At 38.3% G+C, this 12,441-nt stretch overlaps 1 protein-coding gene across 1 annotated transcript in view; it reads right to left on the bottom strand.

Annotated features, from left to right (window-relative positions):
- mettl15 (methyltransferase like 15) overlaps positions 1-11,886 on the bottom strand; it is a 47,535-nt gene extending 35,649 nt beyond the window's left edge. Inside the window, exons 1-2 of the mRNA XM_022767927.1 lie at positions 11,861-11,886; positions 10,097-10,348 (exon numbers count right to left, since the gene is read on the bottom strand). Of these exons, the coding sequence (XP_022623648.1) occupies positions 10,097-10,333 (237 nt within the window). The 5' untranslated portion in view covers positions 10,334-10,348; positions 11,861-11,886. The remainder of the gene's footprint in view (positions 1-10,096; positions 10,349-11,860) is intronic.
- Positions 11,887-12,441: the final 555 nt, after the last annotated feature.

Here is a 12,441-nt window from a genome sequence, read left to right as displayed (position 1 = left end):
AGACATCTAGAGGCGTTTAAGAAGATGCTTCCAGTAGTTTGAAGACTGGGTTGACAATATAATATAAAATAAAAGGAACTAGGGAAAGGGGTGGGGGCAGTGGAGATGTCTGGGGGGAGGGGGTCGGCTCGGAGTGAAGCGTCGGAGTGCAGCGTTATGAGCTGATTTTTGATTAAGTTACCCTGGGCCTTTCCATGACTGGGACTATCATCAGTCCATCAATGTTATTTTACTTACAGTACCTGTTAAAAAGAGGTGGAGGTAGTTTAGAGGCCACAGAGTGCAGCACATGTCAGTGCAGTTAAAGCTACAGAGAAGGCTAGACATACTGTAGTTTTGTATTGTTTTATATTTTCCTTATTGATTGACTCAGTGTCAATGGGTGGCCATACTCATAGTATTAGTCTATTAATCAGGCAGAATTGCCATTTTGTTTCACTTCATTATCCATTCTGACACTGTGATCATGTTAGCAGTTTTCTGTTTATGAGGGAGAATTATCTTGCCCTAAAGTGATTGATGTCACTTTGAGTCAACACAGAAGCTGTGGTTGCTGGGAACAGATAACAAATGTCTTGTGGATCGAACTAATGTTGATTTGTGTTATTTCTGTGGGTATTTTTGTGTGAATCTGTTACTGACTCTGGCACAGAAAGATGATGTTCCCATTCACTCCAACAAATTAGAGATTTGGGCAACAATTCAGAGTTCTGCAACCAGGCTATGACAGTATTAATGTTCATTTGTTGACCAATGTCAATTGTCTCACAGTCTATATGGTCAAACAAACCAACCAACCAACCAACCTACCAACCTACCAACCTACCAACCTACCCTAAGCTTAAGGTGCTAGAACAAAGGTCACACTTTGAGATGCCCCTCAGACAAATGACCATCAGCCACCTCCATGTTTTCAATCTCTAACATCAGTGTTTTTAGCCTTTGGGAAGTAGCGATCATTCTCAGGAGCCTCAGGTTGCCTGGAGAGTATGTAAGTTGGTGTGAGGGCTGTATGTCAGCATCATGTTGCTGATAGAGTGAGGGTGAAATTTACTACATCTAGCACTGCTGTCAGTGTGCATATATTTTCTTCAGGTACTCATCAGCAAGAGGTGAATGTGTTATGTGAGCCAAAGCACATCTGGACTTTGACCCATTAAGTATAAGGGTGGTATGCTGGCAAGAAGATGAGGCAAGTCTCAAAGGTCTTAATGTGACAATTGATGCAATGGTCCCCAGAAAGACTTTCACTAAAATGCCTGAGATGGGAGAAGACTGTACCCACTGTATTCAAGAACCAAGGTACTTAGGAGATTATTTTAAGCAAGGTGTTTGCATGCTGAGAGAGTGTATATAAAATCAACAAGCCCAAGCGGGGTCACTCTAACTGTGGAGGTAGACATGGCGTAGGAACAATGAGCGGGAAGCAAGGAAACTTCTGTTACTTGTTTAGGTCAGTAGTGTCATGTAGTGTCAAGCGGACACACTCTTCCCTGCCAAAGTATTCAAGAAATGGAGTAGGCAAGGAGTGGGAGCACCCCAGCTGAGAACAACAGAACTTCATCTGGATGCTACTGGGAATATAGATAATGTTGGTTACACAGATAAGGTCAGTGCAAATGACTTTTATCAGAAAAGGTCCAACAGCAGTTTCATAAAGATCATTTAGATGCAGGAATATATGCTGAGGAAGATCAGTAAGAAAGTATATATCGCACCTGCTTTAAATTACCTTCAGCTTAAATTGACCTAGGTTTATACTATTTCATCTACATCATCCTATCACCACACATCTTAGTGTTTACAATATGACAGTCTAATGGTAACAATCGTAAGTGTGGCTAGGCTTTACAGTAGAAAGTAGTGATATAGCAAAATTACATCGCTGTTAAAACACAATTTCATGCAAGAGAGGAAGCATGTCTAACATGACAAACCATTTACTGCAGCAAGGTATAAAAATGCCCAAGTTAATGCTCAGGCATCAACTTCAGTTAGAAACAAGTGTAGAAATATTCACCTTGTACATGGCAATATAATTGCTTTCTTCTCTTTTGCTACTTCACAAAAAAGAAAAACAAAATTTGCTTTCAGCTTATTTTTATAAGTCTCATACCATGAGACTATGAAAGCCATTTGATAAATCCAGAGCCGATCGGAAAAATATTAATTAAAACCATAGTCAGTAAATCTAAATGATACCTAAACCATAACAGTGATAAATAGTAATTGGACTAAATGATAAATGTTTTGTTATATAATTATCATTAATATATTTAAAAGAAACACCACCGAGATAATTCAGTTGGACCTCACGCAAACATCAATTGAAGATGTGTTGCAGGAATGAGTCATCTCAATCCAGCTGTATCTGATTAGCATACGCACTCACACACCAGGAACAAATGTAAATATTGCAATAAAACCTGCTGTAATAGTATCAATTCAGCATCGAGAATAGGTTCCAGTTTATTTTTACTACGTTTAGCAATATTGGATGCATGTGAGCATAGACTTATACAGTTTCAATAATTGTTATTAAATCTACATGCAAATATAGCTCTCAGTAATTGATGTTGTACCAGCACACTTTCCAGTTTACCCCTGTGCCATGCACTGTTATTTGATGTTATGTGGATGCTTCAGATGTAAAAAGGTTTCTCTCTCTCTTGCTCTCTCTCATATTCTCTGTCTCGCTCTGTCTCACACACACACACACACACACGCACGCACGCATGCACACAGTCCACATTGTTATGGCAAAGTCACTCAAACATTAATAAAGGGCAACATTTGGGAAATTATTTACTTTTAGAGGAGCATTTATGCTTTATTGGACAATATACTGTACTGTAAGGTGTAAGATACAGCTTTGTAAGCACTGTAGCAAAATTGAATGGTGAGCAAATATAGTTTGGAGGATGGGAGTGAGGTTTACTTTAGCTAAACTATGATAGACACCATCTGCTCAGGTAGGTGCTCAGGAAAGCTCGCTTTATTTGTTTAAGTTGTTGTTCATGTGAACCTGAAGCTGAAGAATGTGTAAGATGAAAGGGCTAAAACAACTCTACAGGACAGCATGGTGAAGCACCCACAAAGGGGTTGTCTGCTCAGCAAGGCTGAACAATTTGGCGCTCTGTAGACTGAGGCACCCCATTTGGCTAATGAAGTCCCAGACTGTCTTCACACCACACCCCCACCCACCGCTCCACTATGAAATGTTCTACTCATGAAAGTAATGAGGCAGGGAGGGAGAAAGACTCTTCTGGCCACTGATAACCTCAGACTAAACTTGCAACCTTACGAGACAAGGGCCTAATATCTGGCCGTCAATCAGCCCCAGCATCCCTGGCTGGAGTGTTTAATTACAAGGATCAATTATTTACCAGCCTCCTCTTTCACTACTCAGTGCTCCCAAAAAAGGAGTGTAAAAAAAAAAAAAAGAAAAAACATTGGCAAGACCCAAGAAGAAGTTGTGGTGGAAAATTTAGTATAGAGAAAACAGTAAGTTGCTTGTTTGTGATATTACAGATAATATTTATTTTGTGCCTTGTGTATAACACATGAGTTTGTCTGGACTTTTTAAAATATGACTATACAACAACTTCAATAGGCTTAATATAAATAAAAGTTACTTTAAAGCATATGTAACTTTCTACAATTACAACCACATTTTACTCTGATTAGAGAAACTGAAAATAGTAAATAAAAGATTACAGTAAATTCCTGAAATATTCATAAAATACATATTCACTTACAACATGTATGTTCAGTACAAAACTAAAATCAGAATAAATAAAACTTCATTTATAAATCGCTTATCTTAACAATGTTACAAAGTTCTTTAACATCTTCAGGAAGCAACTACTGTGGCTCCTTGTACTTCATATTTACTCCTAAAGCCATTTCTTGACTTCAGTTGCATGTTCCAAACAGCAACTACAAGGCTTTTAACTAATTTGAAGAGACAAGCTCATATTACGCCTTTGCTTGTATTCAAAACAGCGCTTCACCTGGCTGAAGCCGGGAATATAAGTAAGAAAACACAGATAAAGTAAAAAAAAAGGATATAAATAAGAATACATCTCATATGCTGCAGCCCACGTGCTGACAAAGACCAGAAAGAGAGTATAGGTCACACATATTAAAATTTCAAATTGCTGACTGTCTGTTTTACAATCGAGGTTTCAGAGATTGCATATTAAGTTTCTAAACAGCCTTGCACAAAAGTACATAAAACTCTCTGCACTGTAGACTTAGAGAGTCATTTTTTACCTCAGCTGATCCAAAATTCAGCTGTAAGACTTTACTCTAATTTGACAAGACAACCACTTATTAACCATAACTATGCCCTTCTTCACAAGCTGGTACACTCAGTACCTGGTTTAAAAAAAAAAAAAAAAAGATCCTGCTCTCACAATGGCATTCATTGACATTGATGCATTTTTCTGCCTTGACAGCCCCCATAAACGATATATTCCACAAAAACACCTGAGCTCTTAGTCTTCACATTTAATGTAAAAATGAGAGATTAAACAGATGGTAAATGATTAAGTACTTCATGTGAGACTATGGCACACCTCCTCTTCTATCTTGCATCTAAAAATGCAAGAAAAAAACAAAAAACAAAAAACAAAAAAACATTGAGAAGTAGCAGCTGGTGGAGTGTTTTGTGGTCATCTATCCATAGAACAGAGTGCCACTTCATGTGTCCAAATTACAGCCAGCCAAATAACCCAAATAACTGGGGAAGTGAAAAATGCAGCACTCAACTTAGTCTGCTGTGGTTCAGGGCCTTAACAAGATACAACACCTGTGATTTGTGGGTTGCCTGTTTTGCTGTATTTTTGTGCTAGATTTCAATTGTCATCATGAGTCTAGCCTGGTTCACGCTATTTATGGTGTGCAAGCTCCACATTGGCGACCATCTGCTTTCTACATGAGCTGGCATTAATGCTTCTGTTACTTTCATGATGACCCCAGACTGAAAATTATAGTGCTTTGGTAGTCTTAAGAACAATTTACACTTTTTTGAGTTCTTAACTGTTCTGTTGTTGCCTTTGGATTTGCTTAGTAAAGAGTTAAGTGAATCAGTATTTAAGAGGTCACATTCTATATGTATTTGAACACAGAAACAGAAACTACACATAGAAACCAATACTGACTGAACAGGATGTAATGTGTATGTGGAAATTTCTAAGACTGGCCCAATGCCATAAGTGATGTTTGCATTTCAGAACCTAATTATTCTGTGTGTAGGCAAAAAAAAAGAAAAAGAAAAAAGAAAAAAACAGTTTAACTTGACTTATAAATTATAAAACTATGTCATTCATTCAACATCAGTACTAACATATCTTCAAATCTATATTTAATTAACTGAGAAAATTAAATCTCCTTTGGCATCAGCAAATGACAAAGATATACCTTTATGCATCGCCTGAGATAAAAAAAAAAACAAAAAAAAAAACAAGCTATAATATGTATCTGTCTAACCAATATTCGTTATCTGTCTAAACCTGCTCAAAAAAAAATTTGTTGAGGGTTGAAAGACTCTGATATTGATCCAAAAAAGTAGGTTTCACACTTATGGCCTTATTAATTCCACAAGGGGGAGTGTGTTGGGACTGAAATGTAAGAGTAGGCAGCTCGTTTCTCCTAAAGCAGCACAGGGTTTCTCCCCTGGACTCTCAGCTGATGGCTCATTAATCTGTTCTAGAGGAGGTCCCCTACGCAAGAAGTCTGCGCCAGTAGAGGACTCCTCATGCTTCGTCTTTTCAGCACAACTGTTTTACTGAACTATAAGTATTACTGTGTTAAAGAGGAGGTTTCACATTAAAGTATTATATCATAGAAAAAGAAGAAAGAAAAAGAAAGAAAGAAAGAAAGAAAGAAAAAACATAGCAGCAAAGTTTAAAACCCCCATTTTTTAATATTAAAACTGAACTCAGTGATTTGGGTCAGGTTCTGCCAGTTCCACTGAGCATCAACACCACACTGTGCAGCTCTACACAGCTTTCAGCTCATTGTCTTGGTTTGGTAGTTGAGTCCCTCCAGCTCTCACTGACCTCCTTAGATAAAAAGGGAGTCACTCCCAACTCACAAGTGCAAACATCTATATCTGGACAATTTAAATAATAAATTCTGCAATAGAAAAACTACAGTTTACTACAACTAGGGTTTTATTTTTGTAGCTCACTTTTAACCTTGTACCACTACTCACCAAAGTAAACTGTGATGGATGTTTACAATGGACAGTTTAGGTATTCATTTCAATTCATTTTTCTCCCCCAACTAAGTTCAGTTTACCTGGGCTGTGTTACCTACCAGTGTTAATTTTGTCAATGTAAACTGTGATGAAAAATATTCTTTGACAATCATTTTCAACTACAAACATTTGACCAAATCTAGATAAAAATAACAATTGAAAACTATTTAGTCAAAATATCTTTTGCCAATAAGACCTAGACAATAATGTGACAGAAGGATGAATGGACAAATTAACTAATTGCTGTTTCAATGTAAAACTTCATTCAACAACGTGCATGCATCGACAGAGCCACACACTGTAGCCTGGCTCTTGGTTGGTAAAACAGTGTCCTCCAATGCCCAAAATTAAGAAGCATCTTGCATCAGCAGCATTATATCCCTGTCCGCAGTGTTGTGCTGATGCTACCAGTTCTTCTGTGACACTCATGGATTAACTTTGTCTATAATCCACACAGTTAAACAAGAACCAGTGACAAAAAACCTGGGACAAACTGCTAAACATGCACATCAGCATGCCATTCATAAAGAGTTAAGCTGACTTAACATTATCAAGTGCTGTGGAGGTGGATGTAATATAAACTTCATTTTCAGTTGGCTATCTTTCATGTTGCTATCAGAAGGGATTAGTAAATTTGAGGACCAGCGTTAATGTCAATATTCAACCATCTAAATGTTCCTCAAGATGTTCCCTAAAGAAATATCACTACGTGATCTGAAGTTTTAGCCTTTAAGCAATGAAAAGTATTTTAGTGAAAAATTGAGTCAATCAGCTTCTGAATGATTTGTTGCTCTGCAGTAAAGAGCACAGGCAGCAATAGCAATGCTAATACTACAGAGAATCCAAAGGCATTACATGGTACTAGTATCAACAGCATTCAACACTGTGGTGTCAACACATTGTCTTGACACCACTAGAATGTTAACTTAATTAAAAATGTAGGCATCATATTGTTGTATATATAATTGATCTGTGAGACATAAAAATAAATAATCTGGGGACCAAGAAAATAAATACCATATTTCTTGGATATCTGGCAAGTAGTTGTACAGATATCTTGCTTGAGACAACAGAGAGAAGGACAGTCAGCAAATAAGGGCTCTGGAACCAGGCTACTAAATTGCAGTAAAGTCTTTACAATTCTTAATGGTCTGACACGGTTTCACCTGCAGTAGAAACAATGAGTGTCCTAATGAGAATTCATGGTTTCTCATTAGGACCGTACCATCCCACAAACTGTCACAACCAATAAAAGTCAAATTACTTGAATACATACCTCAAAATGAAGAAAAGCTCTTTTTCATTTTGTAACCTTGTGTCCCAGGGTGTGTCGTCTCACACTCTTTCTTTATGCTCAATGTGTCAAAACCTACATTTACTAGTGAATCAAAAACCATGCCTTATCTTTTCTACAATGGAGTACATGAAAAAATACATGTAGGCTTATTAAGAATGTGATCTTCGTTTTAGTCTTTAGCCAACCCCAACAACCGTATAAAATCTCCAATAGGGGGGCCTGAGTGTCTGTACCAAATGTAATGGTTATCTATCCAATAAATGTTGAGACATTTCACTCAAAACCGCAAATGTCACCTCACACTAGAGGACTCTGCACAAATTTTTGCGCCAATCAATCTCGTACGTAGATGTTTGACAGAATAAGATAAAACTTTGAACTGCTGGTGGTGCTGCTAGATTAAAAGTCAGGGCATCACCAAAGCTATCAGGAGTCATCCTGAGGGGAACATGAATATCTGCAAACAAATTAATGGTAATCCCCTCTGACAGTTGTTTACATATTTCAGTCTGGGCAAAAGTATTTGACCAAGTGAACAACATTACCATTTCCTAGAACATCTCAGGTAGTGTGGCTATAAGGAAAAAAAGGAGGAAAATCATTGCATTGGACCTTTAAGTCAGTTAGTGGTGAGCTGCGTCCTTCTTTGTTAATTTAATGTACGCTTTCAGTGGAGAAATATGACAAACTATGAAGCCAGATCCAACAAGCATGATGGCCATTTGGAAAACTGTGAAAATATAGTGTAGGCAACCAGTGCAAATTAGCTACCTGCATACAAATTTACAGCCAGATGTCCTGTGTGGGAGGCAGCAGGGCACTGAAAGGCTCCATTTACACACTTTGGTTTAACTGCAGTATTTGCTCTGACACTCATCATTGCTTAAGTACTCCATTCATACATACTCTGCTTCAGCTGACAAGAGCAATTGCATATTGGTGATTATTTTACAATAGCCATTCATATTCTTAAACTCACTGCCCTCAGTGATTTCACTGGATATTTGCCAAATATTAACGGTAAGTTTTCCTCCTAACAGCAACAGATCTGCTAGTGGCACCATTATTTAACCACCACAAATTTAATAGCTTAAATGGCAACTCTGTCAAAGTGGTATCTCAGAATTCAGATTTCCGATTGCCTGACTGACTTGACCTGACTTGTTGATGTGGTTATAACATAACCAGTGAAACTGCAACATTACATATGTGTCATCATATAAATAAATAAATTAACAGACATCTGCACTGAAGCAACATCTAAGACACGACTTCTGAATGTAACCATGTCACATTTCCACAGAACGTCACACTAAGTGAGGTCTACAGCACGTACTGTACAAAAAAAACAAAAATCTATCAAACTGTTTTTAATAGCATCTGATTGGCAAGCTGTCTTGGGACAGTTGGCAAATGGGCGGGCAGCGGAGGAGTTTAGAGGTGCTAAAGTTCAGGCAGGAGCGACGCAGCACCCTGTGTCCTGCCAACAGCCTTACAGTGGCGCAATTCCTGACTAAGTTGTTGACCCATGGCCCCCACCTGCCTTGACCATGCATTATATAGGGGGGGCATCACTTCCCCTCCTATGCTGCCTGCCACACCAGAAGGCTTTTGACTCATGCCCATCTGTCCTGGTAGTACATACATTAAGTGAAAGCCAAGATACTGGCACTCTGTCCAATTCATGTGTGTTTTTATAACAAGTTGTTATATAGTGTGTGAACAGAATTTTTACCTTAGCAACAAACATCTCAGTAAAGAGAATAAGCATCGGTGAAGCTGTAATTTCTAACAGTTATCTTCAGATTGCAATTCGATACTACTGAGGTGTTATAATGCACAATTTGGAAAACGAGTTCTTAACGTTGGTGTTATGTAATTATTTTCCAATTCAAAACCAATCAGTATATTTGTTAGAAAACTAATATAACAGCTCTGCAATAAATCTCATCTTTGTGAAGATTTTAACATGAATTGTTGTTGATGCTGTCAGGGAGGTGTTAATTCAACTGTGCTGTACTTTTTGGGACTGTAGTTAGTAGTGGTGTTGTAAAAACTGTATGACACTGATAGGTGTTTCAAACGTTCTGACACATTAGAGGGACAGAATATAAGAAACACCTCCCAGTATGAGTTTGCATGTCTATGCCATTACTATAGCAACCAAGGCAGACTAGATAACAATGCCTGAAAATACAAATACGACCTAATCACCTGCAAATATCAGTGTGGACAGGACTAGAGATTCATTTTAGTCACATATCAGACTTGCTGTCTGAACATATTCAAGGAACTTTTTGATGTGGAAATATGTCAGGGGTTGTATACATTCTATTGTCAATAGTGGTAAGAATAGGAGGTAAAATTACACAACTCCTTTTGTTTTAATACTTTTGCATGACACCCATTTAATCTCAGTGAATCTTTGACATATTAAAAAAAAAAAACAACAAAAAAAAACATTAAAACAAACCGGCATTCACTTTCTACAGGACATCAAAAAACTAGCACAAATAGCAAAGATACAAACTCACCTGACCAGGTTGGATGTTTAAGTATTGAAGCACCTCCTTGAGCATGACAGGCGTGTGAGGAGGCTTTTCAGTTGAAACAGAAGACAGTGCTTCAGATCTTTCCCAGGGACCAGGACCAGGGGATGCACCAACTGTAGAAGTGTGCAGGCCTAACTTCCATGACTGCCATGCTCTCCACACAGCCAGATTGGTTTTCCGTAACATTGGGTTGGAGCGCAGAGACATGTGGAAAATCATGATCCTTAAAGTGATCTATGTAGAAAATAAGAGCAAAGCTATTAAGTGTTTAAGCCAATTAAGAAGAGCAGGGTTTGTAATGCAGTTGAATATCAGTATTTTGAAAGCTTAAGTAAGATGGTGCTGGAGTTATGGACTGCAAGCGACAGGTTATTACCGATTTTAAAATAACCGACTATAGATTTTTGTAGTTACTATGCTATTATCCGATATAGTTTCCAAGAATATATACCAAATGGTTACATACAGTACTACTATATAACAACTATGTATAATGCAAATGATTTTGGACTGATTAAGCATCTGTGGTTTCCAACACTGGATGCCCAGCCAAAACAAGGGGACATCACTTAACATTTCAGGTCAGTTGAAAACACTGGCTGATTGGTTGAACATTTTAGCATTTTACATAAACAATACAGCCTGCACCAGGCACCAAAGTGAGCTACATGGTTAAAAAGGTATCCAGGTGTTTCCTGGCAACAGGAAGTATTGAAAATTATAGCCCAGTTAGTTATGTATGATTCTAATAAAACAGAAATATGTTCAGGAGCTGAAGGCATTCAACCAGTTTGCACATGGCATTGGTGAATGCAATGCAAATGTTCAATGGCAGCAAAGAATTACACAGTACTTGAAGAGGTGGAAATACAAATACTGAGTGACAATGCATGATTGAAGTCAGACTGAGGGCAATACCTGCAGTAGAGGAATCAAAATCAAATTTACTGTAAATTTAGCATCACTTATGAATCATTTTGTGATTATTTGAATCATTTTATAGCCAATTGCCAAAAGAATGGACCATCACAACATAAAGGAGGTTTTGTCTCACACCATATAAGTATTTTAAACAGCCCATCCCCTCTCTAGTTGGGTGAAAGGAGGTGAATCATTCCAAGGATAATAGGGACATTATTATTTAATTTAAGGAGGAGGTATTTTTTACAAGGGCCCTCTCTTATTATTGCAATGGCCACTTAGCTGCTAGCCAGAAAGCTAGGAGCAGGTAGGTCACAGTCGCATAGCTTTACAGCCCCGGGTTGGTGGTAGCTGTTAAAAGATCATTTCATTTAACCACACGTCTGTCGTCACGTAATGTTATCCTGCTATTCTGAAACAAAAGCAATGTTTTGCTGTGAAGCAGATTAGCCAACCTACCTTGCTATGAATAAGAGAGCTAGCATGGGGCAAGTGTGCATGAGTGGTTGGGGATTACAGACGTAGGGTTACACGTGTACACGCTAAGCACAAAAAGTTTTAAAGAGGTGTTTGGTTTATCTCGGCTTTTAACGATACGTTTGTTAACCTTGATCACAAAAGTGTGTACTAGCTGCAATGGTGTTTAGACGAGCAGTGGCTGAGCATTTCACACCTGACATGTTGGATGACGCCACGCAGTTAGCTTCACAAATTGTCAACGAATAAATGAACATGTGCGCAACAGTACACTCAGTTTATTATATTTAAAAGTATTTCTTCCGAGTGAACTGTGTGTACGCCACAGGCAAGTTAACTGTAGCTTACCGTAGTAGACCGCTGAGTAGCTCCACCTTCGGCACCAGCATGCTCACTGCGTCACGCCGGTCCGCCCCTTGACCAGCGGCTCACATCCAATACGCTGCGACAGAGGAAGAAGGCTTGTTTTTGAAATTATTGGCGCTTGTCGTGCTAGCTATGACTATTTATAAGCTTTGCTAGCAAATTAATTTTCCTAACACGAACGACTTGTTTCTCATTGGAAAACGTTACCGTGCTAATGAACCGAAAGACGACGGTTACTGACTAAAAGGTAAGGCGTAATAATAATCCCCACACCGTGTAACCGACATGAAGACGCTAACTTACCGTTGGAAATTGTGTGAGAGCTAGCTAGCAGGCGTTAGCCAACCCTGCCAAGTTAACCCATTCACATTCCCTTAAGTAGCTTTAAGGTTGTAATTTTTTCTTTCGTCTTCTTTTTTAAACCATTTAACAGCTTTCTATAACGTGTCAGCTTCATCTAGGTCTTCACTGAAGCGACAGTAGACATTCAAACCTCAGACACCGTTTCAATTAATATGCTAACTTTCTTTTTCTTTGTTTTATTCACATTTCCTCAAAACACA

The sequence above is a fragment of the Seriola dumerili genome, unplaced genomic scaffold (genome assembly GCF_002260705.1).
Source record: "Seriola dumerili isolate Sdu_G_001 unplaced genomic scaffold, Sdu_1.0 BDQW01001299.1, whole genome shotgun sequence".
NCBI classification, from domain to species: domain Eukaryota; kingdom Metazoa; phylum Chordata; class Actinopteri; order Carangiformes; family Carangidae; genus Seriola; species Seriola dumerili.
The sequence above is the reverse complement of the archived record's forward strand: the minus strand, read 5'-3'. Positions and strand labels throughout refer to the sequence as shown.